The sequence below is a fragment of the Monodon monoceros genome, unplaced genomic scaffold (assembly GCF_005190385.1).
Source record: "Monodon monoceros isolate NGI ecotype Baffin Bay Population unplaced genomic scaffold, NGI_Narwhal_1 Super_Scaffold_1, whole genome shotgun sequence".
In the NCBI taxonomy this organism is placed as follows: domain Eukaryota; kingdom Metazoa; phylum Chordata; class Mammalia; order Artiodactyla; family Monodontidae; genus Monodon; species Monodon monoceros.
The window spans coordinates 47,662,024-47,685,022 of NW_021703765.1; the positions used below are offsets into that span (position 1 = coordinate 47,662,024).

A 22,999-nucleotide genomic window follows, 5' to 3' on the forward strand; every position below is an offset into this window, starting at 1 on the left:
CAGCCTGCATTTCGTCAGTGTTCTCGGTCATTAAGACCACTTCCTTTAGGTCAAGATGACCGTACCATGATCTGCTCTCTTCTCTTCGGTTAGTTTACATCTCTTCCAGCTCCCCATTGCGTGAAGTCTTAGTTATTCTTTTTTTTTTCTTTTTGCGATACGCGGGCCTCTCACTGTTGTGGCCTCTCCCGTTGCGGAGCACAGGCTCTGGACGCGCAGGCTCAGTGTCCATGGTTCACCGGCCCAGCCGCTCCACGGCACATGGGATCTTCCCGGACCGGGGCACGAACCCGTGTCCCCTGCATCGGCAGGCGGACTCTCAACTACTGCGCCACCTGGGAAGCCCTTAGTTATTCTTTGAGATAAGGGTGAGAAAAGAATACACACCCTGCCGCTAGGTTAAGTAAGGTCTGCCTTTCTGTGTCCTGCCTTCTTCCCAACTGTGCTGAACACCATGAAGTAGGCTTGAAGTGAGGAGATCCTGCTGCCCAAAGGGACAGCTTCTCTTTAAGCTGAAGGACTTGGTTCCTGGGTATCTTTTCATCAGTCCATGTTGGCTTGGATGATGATTCTGTAGGCTTTCCTCTTAATCCAGTAATGGTAATAAACTAACAAGAATAGGAAGTAAGTTTACTGTTTTACTGAAGTTGGACAGTGAATTCTAAATTTTAGAAAGCCAATTTGAAAAGCAATTTGAAGTTCTGAATATGCATTTTTAACTTATTAAAATCAAAACAAGTAATACCTCTTATAAAACAAGGACACATAATCACCTTAATCTCTTTGCTGTGTAGAGCCAGATTTATTAAGCAATAATCATAGGCTTTTTATAATTTGAGATCAAAAGGAAAAATTATCTTTAAAATATACAGCAAAATCAGATAGTAATATCAGATAATTACATAAAGTTATCACAGCAAGCTTAAAATAGGAAACTAAGTTATTGGATTTTTAAAAGATGCATAGTACCTAAAAAGGCATCTGACTAGTCTTAGAGATCTAATTTTAGACTTGTACTGACCTGCTCCCAAGACCCGGGCTCGTTTCAGTTGAAGAGATGTAGGAGCAGGTTAAATACCCGGCTGTCCAGCTAACCCCATCACCCGCATGTCTGACTCAGCCCTAAGTTAGGTACTGGTTCTGTCAGGCTTCAGATGGCATCCTGGGTATGCAGGGAGAACTTGCAATTCCTCCGAATTCAAGCCTGGAAGTTGGTGGAAGGTACGTTACAGTATCAGTCATGCAAGAAAAGAGATGTAAGTGATATGTTCTCTTTTTAAGACCCGTCCAAGCTTGCTTCTGTTGAAATGGGGATAGATAGATTTTAGGAATTTAGTCGTATAGGTATATTTTAGTTATTTTGTGTTGATATTGATATATTACACTTATGGCCTATTTCGTATAAATAAGATGCCTCTGAAGATCTTAAATCTCCACATATATTACAACTACGATTTTAATTACTATTCCATGACTGAGGAATAATAGTATTTTTAAGATGGTAGACGTATATCAACTTTGGAGGTCAAACATTGTTTTCCTTGGTTGAATGAGAGCATCATTTTCATAATGATAAGATCAGACTGCATCAACTTAAGCTGAAATTCTTTGAGTTGCAAGGCCAGAGAAACTTGTTTTATACCCAGATTTAAATGTTAAAGTATTAAAGCAGAATCCAGAAATGAAGTAACATTTTGAAACTGAAGTATCTCAACTGTAAACATTCTTGAAAATTTTGTGATCCAGCCTCCTGTTATTCACAAAACCAATCATAATAGTTGAAATTCAATCCATATTTGTTGAATGATTTTTATTATTTTTTTAAATTGTTCTAAAGTTTCCCAAAGACATGCTGAGGAAAAGGCCCTTTTGCTGACTGTCTTTGCCAGTGCTTCTCTAAAGTGGAGTCTTCTGACCATTGTTTTGGCGGGGGGTCCCCCAGGACCCTTTCGGGGGGAACCACAAGGTTAAAACAATTTTCATGATATTACTAAGACATTAGCCATTTTTATTATCATTCACTAGTAAGTGTACAGTGGAGTTTGATAGAGACTACGTGATGTGTAGTATCACAGATTCAGTGCAGAAGCAGTTATGAGCAGCCCAGCTGTCTTCTGTAAAACCAGACATTAAGAAGACTGCAAAAGTGTATAATGATGCCAGTCTTCTGGGAGTTTTTATGAATAAAGCTGCTTTAAGCATTCTTATACACATCTTTTTTATGGACAGTTTTTCACTTTGTTATGTAGGAGTAGCATTTTGGGGTCCTGGAGAGGGTATGTATTTAGCTTTATAGGAAGTTACTCTGATGTTTCCTGAAGTCGGTGTACCATTTCTTAGCAGTATGTGAGAATTTGTTACTCCACACCCTCACCAGCATTTGATGCTTTAAGGGTATAACATGGTATTGTGTTGTGGTTTTATTTTACATTTCCTAAATGATTTTGAGCACTTACTCATGGATTTATTAGCCATTGTTATATCTCTCTTTGTGAAGTGTCTGAGAGTCATGCCCATTTTAAATTGGGTTGTATGTCTTTGTATTATTGATTTATAGGAACGCTTTATATATTCTGGATATAATCTTTTATCAAATATATGTAGCATGTATATTTTCTCTGAGTTTATAGCTTGCCTTTCCATTTCTTTAATAATGAACAGGCATCCTAATACCTTCTTAGAATAGAAGTTTTTAATTTTGGTGAAATCCACTTTTTTCTTTTTTATGTTAGGGCTTTTTTGTGTCCTCTCTAAGAAATCTTTGCCTCCCCCAAACTTTAGCCACTATCCTTGGTTCTCTCTAGTATCACTGATGATGTGCGTTCTTCACGTTAACTTCATCAGTATCTTTTAATGAGAATGATATAACAATTTTAGTTTGAGAGTAAACAAATATGCTTTTTGATTGCTATTATGGAAAAATTCTAGGATAAATGCATTGTGGGACAGTTTACTCAACCTAGAGCCCTAGTTAATAGAAAATTAACTGGCATAAAGCTTGTCTCAGCAACATTTACTGAGTACCTGCTGTGTTCCAACTGCAGGTTCAACAGAGCTTAGAATCTAACGTAATAAGAATTTAAGTAAATGGTCAACAGCAGCCTTGCATGTTCTTAAGTAATGAGTGGAGGCTGAATAAGAGTGTTGCATTCTCTATGGTTCTTTGTCCTAACCAGGAGGAAGAAAGGATAGAGAGAAGTGGTATATTTCCAAAAAAGGAACTTGATACTTTTCACACGACTTGCAAGTAAGAATATGTTTATCCATCAGCGTTGAGGTTACTAGGCTTCTCTGCACATTATATTCTTTTCAACCTTTTTAAAAGAATAGATTTGCAAACTGTATTCCAGATGAACTATGTAAGATTATACATAATTTGTGAAAATGAGGCTTTTTATTATTACTATGATAATTTACTCATGTAACATCATTTTAAAATCTAATCTTCAATTTTGTGCATATAATTTTATAGTTTATTTCCAATGGCTTCCTAGTTTGGAAGACTGTTTCATTTGGGGTGTTTAGTAAACATCAGTAGTACAGTCAAAATTAAAGATGGTTAGATTCAAATGCAAGCTGTGTTCATTAGGGTTATATTTAAATTGGGACTTGTGGAAGGAAGGATTTGGGGGAGAAGGGAAGAAGAATTCTGGTAGTTGAAAAGGAGAGGTGATAAGCACCTAATAATTGCAAATAGATATAAACACATAATATACTACACATAACAAGTTTTCATTATTACAATTATAGCTGTATTAAAGTCTGCTTCTCTATGAAATTATTTTCTTAGATTTTTAGTTCATTCTTTTGATCTTGAATCAGAGATAAGAATTAGGCTGTTTTATGCTTTTCTAAATATCCAAATGAATATTGTGCTAAAAATGATCTGTTAAGAATATTTAATAACATAAGCAAATGTTTAGTTGTTAAATGCAACTGAAAATGTACGTTTAGGGATTTGGTTTTGAAAATGTTTTCTTAAGAAGTGACTTAGAGGCAGAAAATTTGATTATCTGTGTTATTCATGCCTCACTTGCTGCTTGTCCATATCTCTCATTTTTTTGCTGTTTTTCTGTGGCCCATTTTAATTTATGAGACATTAGGTAAAACATTCAGCACCTGTTACATGCAAAGTACTCCACACTGTGGGACATGCAGAGGAGAATAAGACATAATTCCTGACCTCAGGGGAAATCACAGTCTAGTGAGTGGCAGATGTGTACAGAAATAACAGAGGGGATGAATGAAGATAGGGAGAAGTAAGAATTGTGAAATTTAAGTGGAGCATGAAACACCAGCCAACCTCAGTGCTTTAAATTAGCACATTGGAGTTGCTTGTAAAATCCCATTGCTGATAGACAGCATCTTTGGGTTTGAGAGCTTTCTGCAAGTAGATGCCAAAGAGAAACCTGAATGGAGGAGCCATGCCTGTAGGGTCTCCCAGGCTGTGTTTGGTGAAGGGAAGTATCCTCAAGTCTGAAGACAGGAGGCAGTTTTAATACCATTTAATAATGTCAGTGGAATGTTTAAAGCACAATACAATTATATTTGGGATTTATTAGTATATTCCCTTTTATCATTTCGAGTAAATTAAAAATGTTATTTGGACATAATTTTTCTAGCACTTTCACCCAGGTTGTGTGACATTAAAACAAGGAATACCAAGAGCTACTAAACGACAAGAAAGAAAGGGACTTTGCCAAGAGTCCCTCCCAAGTTGCTTCATTGTGCCCTAACCACAGTCTTTTTAAAGAACTATGTTTAAGATTCCCCTGGCCCCAGAACCAGAGGTTCTGGGGCAAGCCTCTGGAGTTTGAACAATGTCCTGAGGCTATACAGGTATCTGATCACAGTGGCTAAACCTCCACCATCCTGTTCAGAGCCTTGCTGGGGGAGTAGCACACACGTCAGAACATTTTTACTTTCCTCTAGGGTAATAGAAGTACTTCTTACCTATTTCTCTGTGTAAATCTTTATATTGTTATGAATGTTGTCCAATAAGCAGCGATTTTTCTATGTCATCTTTTGAAACTGTAATTAGTAAAATTAAATTATCCCTCCAGCACATAGTAGCAGTTTTAAATCTTTAACAGCTCAAACAGAAAAATGAGGTGGTTTTTGAAATAGTTAATGATAACATCAATGTCTACTTTATGTTGAGAGTTTCTGTCTTCCAGGCAGTGGGCTGAATGTTGTACATCACTGACAAAGTCCCATAGTAAAAATAATATTTTTTAAAAATATTTGACTACATAGTATATATGTATACAGGTGTGTGTATCATTGGAACAAAATTTTCATTTATAGTACTTACGCTTGCTAGACATTCTATTTCATTTTTCTTAAATGCCGGTTATATGAACCATTAAATTGAGTTTGCAGACCACCAATGAATAGAACCCAAAGTTTAAAAAGCACTACTCTGTATGCACTGTTTCATTGGAACCTCACCGTGACTGTGTGAAACGGTATCGTCATTCTCTACACAGAAACACAGGCTTGGAGGAGTTAGTTACTTGTTCAAGTTTACGCGAAGTGGCAGTGCTGTGAAACCCAGGTGCTGAGGATCTGGAGTTAAAGAATTCCAGTTCTACCGCTGATTAAATTTGTGACTGTGGACAAGTTATTTAATGAGTGCTTAATTTATAGAATTATTTTGAGGATTAAATGTGGTGATGCATGTTACGTGGTTAACACAGGGTCTAAAATGGAGTAAACCCTCACTAAATGTTAGCTGTTAGTATTCAAATACTTCATCCTAGTAGAACTAGCGCAGGGATAGTGTGATATCACAGCATTTGTGAAAATGTTGCTTTAAAAAAACCTGAAGTTTTCCTGTTCTCCCCAAAGGATATGATCAAGGGTCCTTGGAAAGGATGTAGAAGCTGGACTAAAGCTAAATAAAAATGTAGACTATTAAGATTCCTGCAATCATGGGAAAAAGAAATGTTGGAGAGAGAGCTCCTCTGTCTTATAAGAAAGCAGACTGGGTGACTTCACAGGCCCCATTGTGAAAGGCATAGAGGTGAGAGGGCACAGAGACCAGGCAGGGACAGATGCCACTGAGCTATTTCACTGTAGAAATAGGGTCTTGAGACATACATGTGTATTTCGGTCATTTAAAGAATTAGAACATCAGGTGAAAAAAAAAGTCTGGGGTGGGGAGAGCCTTAACCAAGACACAAAACCTGAAAGCTATTAAAAAAATAAATGAAAGACATATTTCACTGTAAAAGTTTTTTTTAAACCTGCAAAGGATTCTATTGGCAATCTAAATGAAAGATTAATAAGACAAAAGATTAGTAGTCTCTATCAACAAATTCTTACAAATAGACACACAAAAAGCCAGTGGTCACAAATGATATGAAGAGACAGTCTATAGATGTGTAAATCCAAATGGTCATTAAAACATGAAAAGATGTTCAGACTCACAAGTAGTCAAGGAAAAGCAAAATAGCAATGCAGAAAAAAAAAATAGCAATGCGATACCACTTTCTAGTCAGACTGGCAAAACTTGGGTAAGAACACCTATTGACACCAATTGCTGCTGGTGGGGAGGTGGAAGAAGTGCTGTCATGTATTATTGGTGAAATATGAAATTGTTAAAAACCTTTTCAGAAAGCAGTCTGGCAACGTCCCTGGAAATGTAAAATAGAGATACTTTTTGACCGAGCAATCTGACCCCGGTTCTCCACCCCATAGAAATGAAAGCATCAGGTTTAATTAGGAATGTAATGTATTAAAGTGGTTTTGCTGCATTGTTTGTTTTGGCAAAAGAGTGAAAACAGTAAATGGCTTTCATGGAGGACGGCAAAATATGTTTTGATATATAGTATTCTTGTCATGGAATATTATTCATTAAAAGAATTAGTTTACCATTTGACGAACAAATTTCCACGAAGTACTGAATGGGAAAAGCAAACTGTAAAGAAGTGTATATAACTGGTATTCTATTTTGGAATTTTAAAGTCAGAAAGCCGCTTTGTGTGTGCACACATGCACGCTCTGTTTAAGACTGTTTGAGAAAATATTAAAAAGTATAGAAAAATACATACCAGGTTTTTACCATGGGTTACAGTGTGGTACAGTGGTGGAAGAGGAAGTGGGGTGACAAGCAAAAAAGAACAAAACGGGAGAAAGACTGCATTAAAAACAGGGTGCATGATACAAAGTTACATGTATGTGTATGTGTTCCTGTGCATAAAGATATTAGAAGGATAGATACACTTACATCTATCAACTTGAAGGGGTATCCTCTTAAATTATTATTTACCGGAAAAACAATGTGACCTGTAAGGTAATACGTCAGTAAAAATCTATGTACTTGTATATGCTTATGCAAGGAGAAAAGTATGAAAGGGAGCACTTCGGGCTGTTACGTTGGTATTGGAGGTGGGAGTAGATGACTAGCTTGTTCTTTATCTGTGGATTCTTTCACCTGGAATATAATAATGTATTGTAATTTGAAAAATTAACCACATACTTGTTTCCTCATTTAGTTATGTTTACTTCCATGTGGTAAATACTTGAGAAGATTATTTCTGTTGTGTCTTGACTTGGTTTTTGACTTAGAACTTAAATTTCTAAAAATGTAAGAATGAGATTATAAAACTTTATGAATTTAGGCAGTGGTCCCCAACCTTTCTGGCACCAGGTACCCATATCGTGGGAGACAATTTTTCCATGACCGGGCGTGGGGGGAATGGTTTCGGGATGATTCAAACGCATTACATTTACTGTGCACTTTATTTCTATTATTATCACATTGTAATATATAATGAAATAATTATACAACTCACCATAATGCAGAATCAGTGGGAGCCCTGAGCTTGTTTTCATTTGCCACTCACTGATAGTTTTGTTTTTTTTTTGTTGTTTTTTTTTTTGCGGTACGCGGGCCTCCCACTGTTGCGGCCTCTCCCGTTGCGGAGCACAGGCTCCGGACGCGCAGGCTCAGCGGCCATGGCTCACGGACCTAGCCGCTCCGCAGCATGTGGGATCTTCCCGGACCGGGGCACGAACCCATGTCCCCTGCATCGGCAGGCGGACTCTCAACCACTGCGCCACCAGGGAAGCCCACTGATAGGGTTTCGATATGAGGCTGCAAGCAATTGATTTATTATGGTCTCTGTGCAGTCAGATCTGTCTGCTAATAATAATCTGCATTTGCAGCCACTCCCCAGCGCTAGCATCACCGCCTCAGCTCCACCTCAGATCACCAGGCATTAGATTCTCATAAGGAGCAAGCAACCTAGATCCCTCGCATGCGCAGTTCACTGTAGGGTTCGTGCTCCTATGAGAATCTCATGCCGCCGCTCATCTGACAGGAGGCGGAGCTCAGGCGGTAATGTGAGCGATGGGGAGCAGCTGTTAATACAGATGAAGCTTCTCTCTCGTCTGTCACTCACCTCCTGCTGTGCAGCCTGGTACCTTACAGGCCACGGACTAGTACCTGTCCATGGCCCAGGAATTGGGGACCCCTGAATTAAGGGATGTACCTTTTTCTCTGGAGTAACTATTAATACGATTGTGGAGTGTTTTTATCTTTTCCATATGGAAAATATTGGAAAATAGCTGTCTATTTAAAGTTTCATGTATACATTATGGTCATAATATTTATAGTCTTCCCAGGTAGGTAGATTTGGTTTTGGCAGATTATACCATAAACAGAATCAGAAGACCAATGTTAGACTTGGAAAAAGTTATCTGCAATATAGGTGGTGAATAGAATACTTACAATATACCAGGAGCTTTTACAAATTGAGAAGCTAATTCAGTGGGCAGATATCACCAATGACTATGAATGTTTTCACCTTAATATGTTTGTACTTTATGAAAATAACAAAGAATTTTTAAAATTCTTTAAAACGGATGTTTTAAAGAAACTGAAACTTCATTTCCAGGAGGCTCTTTTTTTTTTTTTAGTTGGAGTATAGTTGATTTACAGTGTTGTGTTTCAGGTTTACAGCAAAGTGAATCAGTTATACATATACATATATCTACTCTTTTTTAGATTCTTCTCCCATAGAGGTCATTACAAGTATTGAGTAGAATTCCCTGTGCTATACAGTATGTCCTTATTAGTTGTCTATTTTATATATAGTAGTGTATATATGTCAATCCCAATCTCCCAGTTTATCCCTCCCCAATGAGATTGTTTTCTACATCTGTGACTCTATTTCTGTTTTGTAAATAAGTTCATTTGTACCATTTATTAAGATTCTGCATATAAGCAGTATCATTTGTATTTGTCTTTCTCTGTCTGACTTCACTCAGTAGAACAATCTCTAGGTCCATCTTGGATTGTCCCTTTTGTTAGTGCACACGTAGCTGCCCCCTGAGGCAGATTGTCCAGCCGTAGCCCCCCAGGCTAGAGGTTGGCCCCTGGTTATGCAGGGAGGCTGGGGCAGGAGCATGGGCTGGGGCCGTGGACATGGGTTCAAGCCCTGCTCTGGGAAGATCCCACATGCTGCAGAGCAGCTAAGCCTGTGTGCCACAACTACTGAGCTTGCGCTCTAGAGCCCACGAGCCACAACTACTGAGCCTGTGTGCCACAACTACTGAATCCCGTGCACCTAGAGCCCGTGCTCCGCAACAAGAGAAGCCACCACAATGAGAAGCCCATGCACTGCAACAAAGAGTAGCCCCAGCTCGCCACAACGAGAGAAAGCCCGTGCACAGCAATGAAGACCCAACGCAGCCTAATTAATTAAATTTAAAAAAACTCTAGAAGGAATCAATAGCAGAATAACTGAAGCAGAAAAACAGATAAGTGAGCTGGAAGATAAAATGGTGGAAATAACTGCCAGGAGCAGGATAAAGAAAAAAGAATGAAAAGAATTGACGACAGTCTCAGAGACCTCTGGGACAACATTAAATGCACCAACATTTGAATTATAGGGGCCCCAGAAGAAGAGAAAAAGAAAGGGTCAGAGAAAACATTTGAAGAGATTATAGTTGAAAACTTCCCTAACATGGGAAAGGAAATAATCAAGTCCAGGAAGCGCAGAGAGTACCATACAGGATAAACCCAAAGAGAAACACGCCAAGACACATATATATTAATCGAACTATCAAAAATTAAATACAAAGAAAAAATATTGAAAGCAGCAAGGGAAAAGCAACAAATAACATAGAAGGGAATCCTCCTAAGATTAACAGCTGATCTTTCAGCAGAAACTCTGCAAGCCAGAAGGGAGTGGCAGGACATATTTAAAGTGATGAAGGAGAAAAACCTGCAACCAAGATTACTCTACCCAGCGAGGATCTCATTCAGATTTGATGGAGAAATTAAAACCTTTACAGACAAGCAAAAGCTGAGAGAGTTCAGCACCAAATGGAAATAAAGACAAAAATAAACAAATGGGCCCTAATGAAACTGAAAAGCTTTTGCACAGCAAAGGAAACCATAAACAAGATGAAAAGACAACCCTCAGAATGGGAGAAAATATTTGCAAACGAAGCAACTGACAAAAGATTAATCTCCAAAATATACAAGCAGATCATGCAGCTCAATATTAAAAAAATAAACAACCCAATCCAAAAATGGGCAGAAGACCTAAATAGACATTTCTCCAAAGAAGATATACTGATTGCCAGCAAACACATGAAAGGATGCTCAACATCACTAATCATTAGAGAAATGTAAATCAAAACTATAATGAGATATCACCTCACACAGGTCAGAATGGCCATCATCAAAAAGTCTACAAACAATAAATGCTGGAGAGGGTGTGGAGAAAAGGGAACCCTCTTGCACTGTTGGTGGGAATGTAAATTGATACGGCCACTATGGAGAACAGTATGGAAGTTCCTTTAAAAACTAAAAATAGAACTACCATATGACCCAGCAATCCCACTACTGGGCATATACCCTGAGAAAACCATAATTCAAAAAGAGTCATGTACCACAATGTTCACTGCAGCACTGTTTACAATAGCCAGGACATGGAAACAACCTAAGTGTCCATCGACAGATGAGTGGAGAAAGAAGATGTGGTACATATATACAATGGAATATTACTCAGCCATGAAAAGAAATGAAATTGAGTTATTTGTAGTGAGGTGGATGGACCTAGAGTCTGTCATGCAGAGTGAAGTAAGTCAGAAAGAGGAAAACAAATACCGTATGCTAACACATATGTATGGAACCTTAAAAAAAAAGTGGTTCTGATGAACCTAGGGGCAGGACAGGAATAAAGACACAGACGTAGAGAATGGACTTGAGGACATGGGGAGAGGGAAGGGTAACCTGGGACGAAGTGAGAGAGTGGCATGGACATGTATACACTACCAAATGTAAAACAGATAGCTAGTGGGAAGCAGCTGCATAGCACAGGGAGATCAGCTTGGTGCTTTGCGACCACCTAGAGGGGTGGGTAGGTAGGGTGGGAGGGAGATGCAAGAAGGAAGGGATATGGGGATATATGTATGCATATAACTGATTCACTTTGTTATACAGCAGAAACTACCATTGTAAAGCAATTATACTCCAATAAAGATGTTAAAAAAAAAGCATCTCCCAGCGACTTCCCTGGCCGTCCAGTGGTTAAGACTTCGCCTTCCAGTGCAGGGGCTGCTGGTTCAATCCCTGGTTGGAGAGCTAAGATCCCACATGCCTCGCAGCCAAAAAAAGCAAAGCATAAAACAATCATTATTGTAACACGTTCAATAAAGACGTTAAAAATAGTCCACACCAAAAAAATCTTAGGAAAAAAAAAGCATCTCCCAAAGACCTGGGGGCCAGTGATCTCCTGAACTTGCGCAGTGTGTTTGGAGCGAAGGGATCCCAGCACAGCATTTGTGAGTCACGCTTCACAAGTTAACGTGGTTCAGCTCGGGGTCTGTGTACACCCTGTGTCGGTGGTGCAGTGGCAGGGCAGCCGGGTGAGCCGCGTGCATCTTGGAGATGAAGCGAGTGGGACGGGAGCTTTCCCTTAAAGACCAGTCATTGTGTCGTTGTGTCCATAGTCAGAGCGGCATCTGTATGGTTGAAAATAGAGCCGGGGTGCATCACTCTCAGTCCCTGGTACAGGGTGTTTTCTCGCCATGTGAAGGGAAAAAGGAAGCATAGAATTCAGGATAATGACTCTCACATCAACTCAAAGGGAAGAGAATAATTGATCTGTGCTCTCAGCCTGGAAATTCTGAGGCCTGCCTGCCACTGCTCTGTTTTCTGCCTGGAGTAGCATCTCCTCCTCCAAGATCATTAGGGAATTCTTAGCCGCCTCCCCGCCTCCCCATGGAAGGAGTGAGAATTAAAAATATAGGAACATATCCTTTTCAGTATAAATCATTTTTAAAAATTTTAATCTACCTAATTTAAAAAAATCTGTTCTCTCTACTTTAAATTGGGCTGTGGACTGTTTTGCTTCTCATTGACTTTAGATTCTTGTAATTGAGTAATTTTTTGCTCTTCCCCCATAATCTGAGAGCATTCCTATCCTTTTGTTTTCAGAAGTAATCACAGAAATCCATTATGTCCAGTTGTAGCCACAGGTGATTTTTGAACACTTAAAATGTGGCTAGTGTGAGCAAGAAACTGAGTTTGTAGTCTTATTTAATTTTAATTAATATAGGCTTATTATGTTAATTTTGTAATATAGTTTGTAAAAACGAAGCAGTATATAATATGTTGCCATTAAACATAACTTTATTGCTTTGGTAAGACTACATTTCACTTTGTTAAAAATTTAGTAGCTAACTTGTGATGTGCACTAAATGTAAAATCAACACTGGATTTTGAAGACATGGTGTGGGAAAAAGTATAAAATATCTCATTAATATTTGTATATTGATTACATGTTGAAGTGCTGATATTTTGGACATATTGGGTTAAATCTAATATATTGTTAAAATTAATTTATCTTGTTCCTTTTTACTTTTTTTTTTTAAAGCCACTACAAAATTTAAAACTATCTATGAAGCTCTACTTGTATTTCTATGACAGGTTTCTCAACTTTGGCACTACTGACATTAGAGGCTGGATAACTTTTTGTTGTGGAGACCTGTCTTGTTTCCTGTGGGATGTTTAGCAACATCCCTGGCCTAGCTGATGGAGACCAACTTCCCACCCGGTGCAGGAATGCCTTTCTGGGCCGTGACTGAAAGGCATCCTCCAGCATCTGTTTGAAACACTTCCTTGTTGAGACTCTCTTGTCTCCCCTATTTGGAATTAATTATAAGACAGGTTATATTTTATGGTAGCTGTTATGTTAGCTTTATGTTATATTTATATTAAGTTTATGTTAGCTTTACGTTAGGTGTCCTGTAACTTCCACCAAGAGTCGTAGTCCTAATGTCTTCAGTAGCACAAGAGAAACCAAATTCTTTATGAAAGCGATAATGTATACCAAAAGGCCTTATAAATTCCAAAGCTCATTCAACAAATACTTAAACTCTTCCCCTGTGTTAGGCTTGTCCTGGGCAATGAGATACAGCAGTAGATGAAACGTGAGTCCTCCGGAAGCTTATGTACTATACTTGGGGGACGTAGTCAGCAGATACTCAGGGGTGCCCTGCAGTGTGTCACGTGATGATCAGTGCTGTGGAGAAGGACGAAGCAGGCAGAGGGGTGCAGGGACTGCGGTGGGGCTGTGGGTGTGTGGCTGCCGTTATTCCTGCCCCCTGGCCCCGTCCTCTAAATGCCCCGACACCTCCGTCACGCCCCCTGTTCCCAGACCTCCAGTTTCTTCTGTTTCTTCTAGACCACACGTTTCCTTCAGCCATTGCTTATAAGAGCTGTTCTCCAGGCACCTTTGCCTGCCCTCTCATGAGTCTTCCTTTTCAAAGTGGCACGTGGGTCTGGATCCCAGCTCTGGTCTGACCTTTGCAGAGCTGCCCTTGGGAATGTTCTGGCTCTGTTCTTGTGGCAGCCTCCTCATGCTATCGATTTAGATGCAGTCAGCAGCCCTGTGGTCATTTACTTGGGACCCAGCTCCTGCATGGCCGTGTGGGCTGGTGTTCCTGTTGCTGCTTCTCATCAGCGTGTTACGCACCATGTGGTCTGAAGGAGGGTTTGCTTTTGGCTCTGCGTGTCCTACACGAGAAGACAGCACGGGCTTCGTGATGGCCCTTTCCCTTCACCTCTGCTTTCTGGTTGTGTTCCAGAATAGATAACTCAGATTGCAGATGACCTGGCCTCATTAATGAGTAATTCCATTTTCATAGGACACCACAAAGAGTTATGTGCACAAAAATCAGTACAGGATATTTCTGGGTGGGATTCTTGGCTGGCAACCCTGTGATGCTTTCTAAATTGAGAATAAAAATAAAGCTTGGATGTCTCTTCTGCTTCCAAAATATTTCTTGTTTTTCTGCTGTTCTTGCCTTGAATGAGAATAGTAATGTATGCATATGCATTTAATGTAAGCATTTGTTGGGGGGAATTACAGCCCCTTATTCAGTCTTCACAAAACTTATTTTGGACTCATAACTTCCTAGATATATGTTACATTTCTGACTGACCTTACAATAGACGAGATGAAAAATTTAGTTGATACGCGTCTCTGAAACTATATTCTACATGCAAATGGTAGGTAATGGCAAGGATTCTGTCCCTCGATTCAGTTGTTCATGTCACTGAGATTGATAGTCTTGGATTGTAGAGAATGTGATTTAAATACCATCTGTGGCCACTTATCCAGCAGATTGGGTAGATGACAGATCTGCCAAATGAGCAGTGTGTGTTCCTAAAAAAAGGAAAAATCAGAAAGATTTTACCACAGAGGATCTTAAAATATTATTTATTTAAAAACTTAAAATTTTATTAACTTCTACAATGCAAGTTAATCAGTTTATAGAACAGAGATTCTTTAGAAGATAAGAATTTTAATTTAATATTTTCTTTAATATTTCAATTACATGGGTATATTTCAAACAGCACCTGGAAAACCAGCATCCCTGGCCAGAACCTAAGATGACGAAAAAGAAGGCATTATTATAACGGTGTTTCAGGAAGCGGTTCTGGGCACCTCCTGCCCCTGGTGGTGCCGAGGCCTCAGGATGCCTGAGCTCGGTGTGCGGCTCATCTGAGCCACAGACCCTTTGCCACCGACAGCCGCCCTTCTCTTGGCTGTTTCCTTACCCCTGCAGAGGCTTTGGAAACGCTCCTTCTGTAGAGGTTAATTTGCAAAGGGTTTTCCAGTCCATCCAGAGTCAGCACCTTTGGGAAAGTACTGATATGATACAATTAATTTCTTAAAAACCTGAAGCTGGGTTCTGTAATGGCATTTTTTGTTTCCGTTATTTAACAGCTACTAGAGTAATTTATTGAGTATCAGAGTATGATAGGTCTGTCTTGGACCAAACAGCAGGTCAGATATGCCAGCGCATGAAAGGACAGTGTACTTCTGAGGTGGTTTAAACAGCTGGACACCAACGCAGGAGGGTTCGGAGGGTTCGGATCAGAACGGTTCCGAAGACGTGGGGCCGGTTGATCCGCTGTGGAACTTTTCAGGGCCCCAAATAGCAGTGAATAGGGATACAAGCCCAGATTGACCCTATTTTATCCCGTCTGTGCACATTTTTTCCAGTTTTACTGAGAAATAATTGATATACATCACTAAGCTTTAGGCGCACAGCACGATGGCTTGAGTTCATGTATATTACATTTCACAGTATTGTGACATGATTACCCCAGTAGGTTTCGTTAGCATCCATCAGCTCATATAGATAAAATGAAAAGAAAATTTTTTTTTCTCCTGATGATGAGAGCTCTTAGGATTTACTTTCTTGACGACTACAGTATATCTTACTTACGTCTTACAGTGTTGACCATAGTCACGTTGTACATCACATCCCTAGTACTTATTTACCTTATAATTGGAAGTGTGTACCTTGTGACCACCTTCGTCCAATTCCCTTTCTCTTCAACCCCACCTCTGGCAACCACAAATCTGATCTTTTTTCTTTGAGTTTGATGTTGGCTTTTTGTTGTTGTTAGATTCGACATGTGAGAGCATGTAGTATTTGTCTTTCTCTGTCCGACTTATTTCAGTTAGTATAATGCCTTCAAGGTCCATCAGTTTTGTTGCAAATGGTAGGTTTTCCTCCTTTTTATGGCTGAATAATATTCCGTGTGTGTGTCTGTCTGTCTGTCTGTCTGAGAGACAGAGAGAGAGAGAGATACACATACCACATCTTCTTAAATGATTGATGTCATACCACCATGTCTTGGCTATTGTAAATAATGCTGCTGTGAACATGGGGGTGCAGACATCTTTTCAAGTTAGTATTTTCATTTCCTTTTAATATATTCCCAGAAGTGGAATTGCCGGATCATATGGGAGTTCAATTTAAATTTTTTGAGGACTATCCATACTGTTTTCTGTAGTGGCTGTACCAGCTTACAATCCCACCAGCAGTGCACAACCTTCCCTTTTCTCCACATTCACGCCAGCATTTGTAACCCTTTGTCTTGCTATTCTAACAAGTGTGAGGTGAGATCTCATTGTGGTTTTAATTTGCATTTCCCTAATGACTGGTGATATTGAGCATCTTTTCATGTACCTGTTGGCCATATGTACATGTTGCACATTTTCATGGTGTCTCTATACATGTATGCCTGTGGCTCTCGGATTATTGACAATAGCTTTTTTCCTAATGCCAGTGGTATTAAAATTGAGTCTTTACTTTTGTTTTCTTTTTTCAGAACAAGCTTGCCCTCCCCTATGTTTTCCAGAAATGACTTCAGCATCTGGAGCATCCTGAGAAAATGTATTGGAATGGTAAATTAACTGTCAGTTCTATAATACTAAGCTGATAGATGTTTCATGCATGTCCTTTAGAAGGGAATCCTAATGTTGGCATAAAAGTGATGCACAACGTTTATGAAAACTTGTGAGAATCAGAAATTAGGAAAAGTCTTATATTAGGTTTTCCTCACAGAACTTGAGCCACTTTTTATGCCATTTAATATGACGTTAATGTGACTTTTCGTTGTAAGAAAGTAGAAAAAGAAAATGCTCCACGTTTGTATTTCCCTATAGAGTTACCCAGAAAGGCTCAAAAAGAACAGAGTCCCCACAGTATAGAATATAATTTTACTTACGCTTCTGTGCACAGAGCTGGGTTTTGTACCTTGTAAGTGTGGTGTATGTTAGATATTTGGAATGTGTCCCAGCTTAGTTATCTGTGCAGGTGGATCTGATTTTGTGGGGGAGGGCAACGGGATGGCAAAATGTACTATTATATAAATCCTTAGATTCCCTTTAAAATAGTAGTCCACGTCACCACCCTGACGATAGTCAGGCTAGGATTCTGAGTGAAGTTCTCTTAATTCTTCTAGCATGACCTTTGACCAGCTAGAATGATGAACATTTTAAAACATGTGAGTCCTGAACTGCTAAAGAGTCTGCCTGGAGGTTATGTTTCTTAATTTTGCAATTTAATGTGCAGCCTGAGTACTCCAGGAACTTTCCTTGTACTGGGAAGTATAGTCACTTTCTAAACATTTTCATTCTGATGCTTGAAGTCCTTTTGGCTGCTGGTGTGCCCACGTTGGCATTTTTTAAATGCCCCTCTTCTCTACATGGGGTAATGTCATCTGAGACTTCCTAAATGTAATTTCCAAGGAGCTAATTCCAGAAACATTTATTTTAAACAAATATTTTCTGCTCCTACTGCATGGAGAGAAGGATCCGTAGCTGGATAATGGGCTTTATCCCAGCCTTGCCGCCTCCTGTCTGTGAGACCCTAGGCCAGTTGCCTTGCTTCCCTGGGTAAAGTTAGGAGAGTAATTTGTACCTTATAGCTGTATTGAGACATAAGTAAGATAATTTATATAAAATGTCCAGGACAGACCCTGGTTTAGCTTAATGCTCAACATTATTATCAACAGTTAATCACACTTGAGAATCAGAATACCTGGGCTCTGATTCCATTTTGATTATATTAAGTTTCATCAGGACAAACCAAATGTATCTAGACAAATGTATATATTCTTAAATAAAATAACTATACATATTAGTCTCTTAAGAACTGAAATTTTCAGGACAAAAAATTATATCCTACAGAATTAATATTTTTCAGGCCCTTAGTAAACATATTTATCATTGAGATCCAGTATGTAAATATGTACATATGCATGTGTTTAAAATGAAAACCAGTTCCACAAAAGAATACTCATCCTTACAATAAATGATATTTTCTATTATATTAGATTAATGCTGATTCCAACTCATTAAATTGATTTTGTAACCTGCTAGTGAATGAAACCCACAGTTACTGTAGAATTGGTACCACATTTGTCTAAGGCTGTTGGGTCAACAGAATGGGTATGAAAACTGCAGATGTGGTTTAGTCTTTTTGGCAATCATGGAAAGTACAGCTTTGTGTATTTCTCTTGCTTGAGTCTGTCACCTACCATCTCCTGTCTCACTGGGTGTCGGATTTAGTGGTATTGTCATGAGTTTGTTCAGGCTAGTGACTGATAATCGTCTAGTTTATGTCTAAAGCAAGCATTCTGTCTAAATGGAAACTATCCATTCTTTTAAAAGACGGGAGATAATGTCATGTTGGCTTCTGCCTGTCACACTTCGAAAGATGCTCTATTTCTCTAGAAGGATGGTTTTACCTTTATTTTTAGGTGTGGAACTGTTTGTGCAAATAAGCAGGCTGAATCATAAACAAAATAAAGCAAATAAAAGCAGACCTGTTTGGGTTGAAAGGGCACCATGGAATGTTTTGAAACATATCTATAGAACTTTCTGAATAAATCACAGAGAAAGAGCTGCAGGGGAAGTAATATTTTGGGAAAGTATTTCCTGCTGAGGTTTTATAAGAGACTAACATTCTAGATGAATAATTATTAATATTTATTAATGTGATTGAAAGGCAGTTAACTGGCATTTGGAAGTTATTGTTCTTGGGGCGCCATGTCTCCCCTCTCATGGGCAACGGAATCAGTCCAAGGGGGTGAGTGTTGAGCACAATTGAGATTTAAAGTGCGGTGTATCTTGAGAGAGAAATGCAAATAATGTCACCAGAATAAAAATTTTTAAATAATTTTTGGTATCGACCCCTCTTATATCTGCCTCCTGCTACCCCCAGCCGTGAGGAAGATAGGTAAAAAATTAGAAGATATTAGTATCCATAGATTTTATTACAGTTAACTTCAAAGTAAAGGCATTTTTTAAACACCCCCCCCCCATTGCATTTTCATGATTCTGTTACACTTAATAATCCAAATACTGGGCTTCCCTGGTGGCACAGTGGTTGAGAGTCCGCCTGCCGAAGCAGGGGACACGGGTTCGTGCCCCGGTCCGGGAAGATCCCACCTGCCGTGGAGCGGCTGGGCCCGTGAGCCATGGCCGCTGAGCCTGCGCGTCCGGAGCCTGTGCTCCGCAACGGGAGAGGCCACAACAGTGAGAGGCCTGCGTACCGCAAAAAAAAAAAATAATAATAATACAAATACTTCACTCCAGGTCCTTTCTATGTGGGTAAATCTCAGTTACAGAAGCCATGGACATACCCTTCAGCTGGCTTTTCCCATAGTTTCACATTCCCAGTTTCTTAATTTTGTAATAATAAGTCTTAAAAGTAGCAGAGGAAATCTGATATTGAACCGTAGCTTTTCATGATGTCTCTGTCGACTTGAGGAGCCTATGAGATCAGAGTGAGGAGGGTGGGCATGCTGCTGGAAACATCCCAGTTCTACGCTCAACTGGGGTCTGGTGCCAGCTTTTTCAGAAATCAGTGCCCCTCATTTATGATGGTACAGTTTTATGGCATAGTACCATTAATCCCTTAAGACATGGCTTTTAAGAACACATGATAGGTGCTTACCTGTCATGTATGGGCAAGATATAACTTCATCTTTCTCAGGTAGGAAAGTCAGTGTCTTCAGGCGTTTGTCATCCTGGCTTCGGTGCCCTGCGGCACCTTCTGCAGCCGGGCTCACCTTGCTCCATCCTCCACTGCCACATACGTACACGTTTGACCTCGCTTTTTTCTAAAACAAATATAGAGACTTAGATTTCCAAAATGAATGACACCCTCTTTTCTCCCAGTCTGTTTTGGACAGGATTATGTTACCAAATGTTGGGTTATTCTACATGAAATGAATAATTTACATAAATGGAATAAATCCTAAATCTCTCTGTGATTGAAGCATTTACCAAACAGATTCCCATCTCAGAATTAATACTTGATGTTGGTTAGTAGTTTGAATTCTTTGTTCCTTACTTCCTTACTCCCATTGTCCTTTTGTTAAAGGACTCTAGCCTCATAATCCCATTGTCTTCTGTTTCCCCTGTTTTCTTTCTCCTCTTCTCTCCCATCCCTTTAGGATTTGTCAGCAGGACTCACCCAGAGGCTAGGTCATGGGTGTCCATACTTAGTGACTTGGAAACCAGGGCCAGCACCAGGGTGAGGCAAGCGAGGCATCCAGGCACAAAATTTGAGTAGGCGCCTACACCTGAGACCACGTCTGCTAAATGTCTTGGAGTCATAGAATATTAGCGTTAGATTATTATAAGAGGGTGAAGAAGGTCCGTTATATTATAAATACCAAGTTATTAAAGTGAAAATGTTGTATCATTCAGAAAGGTATATTCAGTGCAACCAAATTGCATAGAGACTTGAATATAAGAGTTGAAAACCTTATAGTTCTAGTTTGCTCCTTTAACTCCTATTTCCATTCCATATTTACTACAGAATATTACCCTAACCTAATTTTTTTCATCTTTGAAGGTTTTTTGATTACCTTATCGTACTTCACTATCACAAAAATACATATTTAAATTAAAATTTTAAAATTTATATTTTATGGCCATAAGACTTTAGTACTAAAAGTTTTAAGTTATTCTTCCATGAGTGATCAAAATAACAAGCGTTACAAAATTTATGAAAGTATAACATAAAAGCTAAAATGTTATTCATAAAAAGGATTTTTTTTCACTTTGGCTGAGATATCTGAGAATGAATATCACACATTGCTAGAATGAGACAGGATTTTCAGTAACAGTTCTTTTTTTTTAATAGATTCAAGGATTAGGAAGCCTTGCTCATATTAATAGACAGATGGGAGTAGGAGTTCTATGTTTTTTTTAGTATCTAGCAATGTCATTCAGTTCTTTGACCTTTTCCTGACTATATGTCAAAAATCAGATGGTAATATATTATCCATCAAAAATAATTTTTTATGATCCATAAATTGACAACTCAATAGGACTTCCTTCAGTGTTATTGGAAACAACATTGGAAAACTCCAGGTTGCAGGAGGTCTTGTTACCTTCTCTTGGAGTCATGGGCATCTGGGTCTCTGGGAAATGGAGTGGAGAAGCTTTACCAGGGCTCTCAACTTCAGTTTCTGTAACTGTGTCCTCTCACTCAGATACACCTTGCAATATTGAGAAGGGGTTGGGAAAACTGAAGTATTTTCCCTGAAACACACCTTGCCAGTATAATCTTTTTTCATGAAATGCTTTTTATCCTACCATGCACTTTAAATGTTCTCCCTCAAAACCTCAGATTCATCGCATTCCCTTGATGCAGAATGTCTGCCGCGTGACCTCAGAACCAGACGCATCCCGGGTCAGCTCATCATGTTATTTTGGCGTTCAGATAAACATGTTGGTATATGTCACTGTGACAACTGTCCCATTCTTGAATTGTAAATATAAGCCAGATACAGCTCTAGATAAGATTTGAAGCTTTGCCCAAACTGGTACATTATAAATACTGACTTAAGAGACAGGAGGCAGAAGAAGCAAAGTAGTTAAACAAAATTTGTCATCTCTACCGCCTCACTCTATAATGATCTGAAATCAGAATATCCCAACAGGGGAGAAGTGACTGGAAGAGCTTCTGATGTCAGGTCTTTGCCTTAACGAAAACAGGAAAGTCGGGGAGCCATCCTGCAGAGCAACAGAGCCTTGATTTTAAGAGGCTTCCTTGTACCGGTACTGTATTTCTAAACCTCCCTTCGCTCGGTGCCCTGAAGGTTTTTACACATCAGAGCAAGAGTGCTATACTAGGATTCAGGATGGTGTAAGGGGTGTCTCCCCCACACCCCAGGTAAAAGAAGGGTGATTTTAAAAGAAGACGTGGGAAAAGAGCAACAGTGTGACGTCCGACGCAGGTGTGTTCTTGGCCTGTCAGTTCTTAGGCAGGAGTGCGTGTGGAGGGTGAGCACCTGCAGATCAGTTCCCCCTAAGCATCCATCGCTGCCCACAGTCACCCTGCGTGACTACAGTGTGGAGACCACGGACCTGGTCCAAGCTTCCAGCCAGCGCCTTAATTGTCCTACCACATTCCCACCTAGCGGTTGTCCATCAAGAGGACTCACACGGCCTCCCAACTCTGAAAAAATTCAGCTATGAGACAGGAAGAAGAGGAAAGGAATATCTGTTTATCTTTTCCCTCAAAGCTTTTCTTTTCTTTTTCTCCCTGTTTTGACCACTGGTTGCACCTAGTTGCCCACAGTGTGGTTCATTCAGTTCACATGCAGACCCCCCTTTCCTCTGCATAGTTCCTTTGTTTCTGGCTGTTGTGTTCTCTGGGGCTGGTCTGTGAGAGCCAAGGAACAGTGGTGTAACCAACAGCAAAAGGCGTCAGAGCAGCAGGCTTGTTCAGACTGCTCGACCAGAGTGGTCCCCGAGGGCTGACTTGCAAGGCCTTGGTGTGACTGCTTTGGGCACGATCAGTGTGTTCAGATGGCAAGAACCTCTCATGTGATGGTAAACTAGTAGATGATAGACATCTTGTGGAGAGGGAAGGGACTGAGTAGCCCAAGATGGGAAAGAGACCTATGGCCCTCCAAGGCCCTTACATGTAAGAAGGGTAAAGTTTTACATCTTTGGGGCTGTCGTGGAGGGAGGATCCAGTGCCAGGCTGGTGTCACAGAAGGCACATCCAAGGCACAGAGCCAAGGCTGCTGCCAACGCCTGCCCATCAGTGAAGAGCCTAGAAGCCCACTTAGTGCTTGGGTCGCACACCTGTGTGAGGACCCTGCCCACCGGCAGACTTAGCTTAAGACCTAAGCTGAGCTGCTCTCTGT

General features: G+C 39.8%; 1 protein-coding gene across 15 annotated transcripts in view; it reads left to right on the top strand.

The window, feature by feature from the left end:
- The window catches only part of OSBPL1A (oxysterol binding protein like 1A), a 208,648-nt gene that overhangs the window by 157,325 nt on the left and 28,324 nt on the right, over nt 1-22,999 (top strand). For all 15 annotated transcript variants that reach the window (XM_029219688.1, XM_029219679.1, XM_029219714.1 and 12 more), the window contains one exon: nt 16,652-16,727. In XM_029219688.1, coding sequence (XP_029075521.1) covers nt 16,652-16,727 — 76 coding nt within the window. The remainder of the gene's footprint in view (nt 1-16,651; nt 16,728-22,999) is intronic.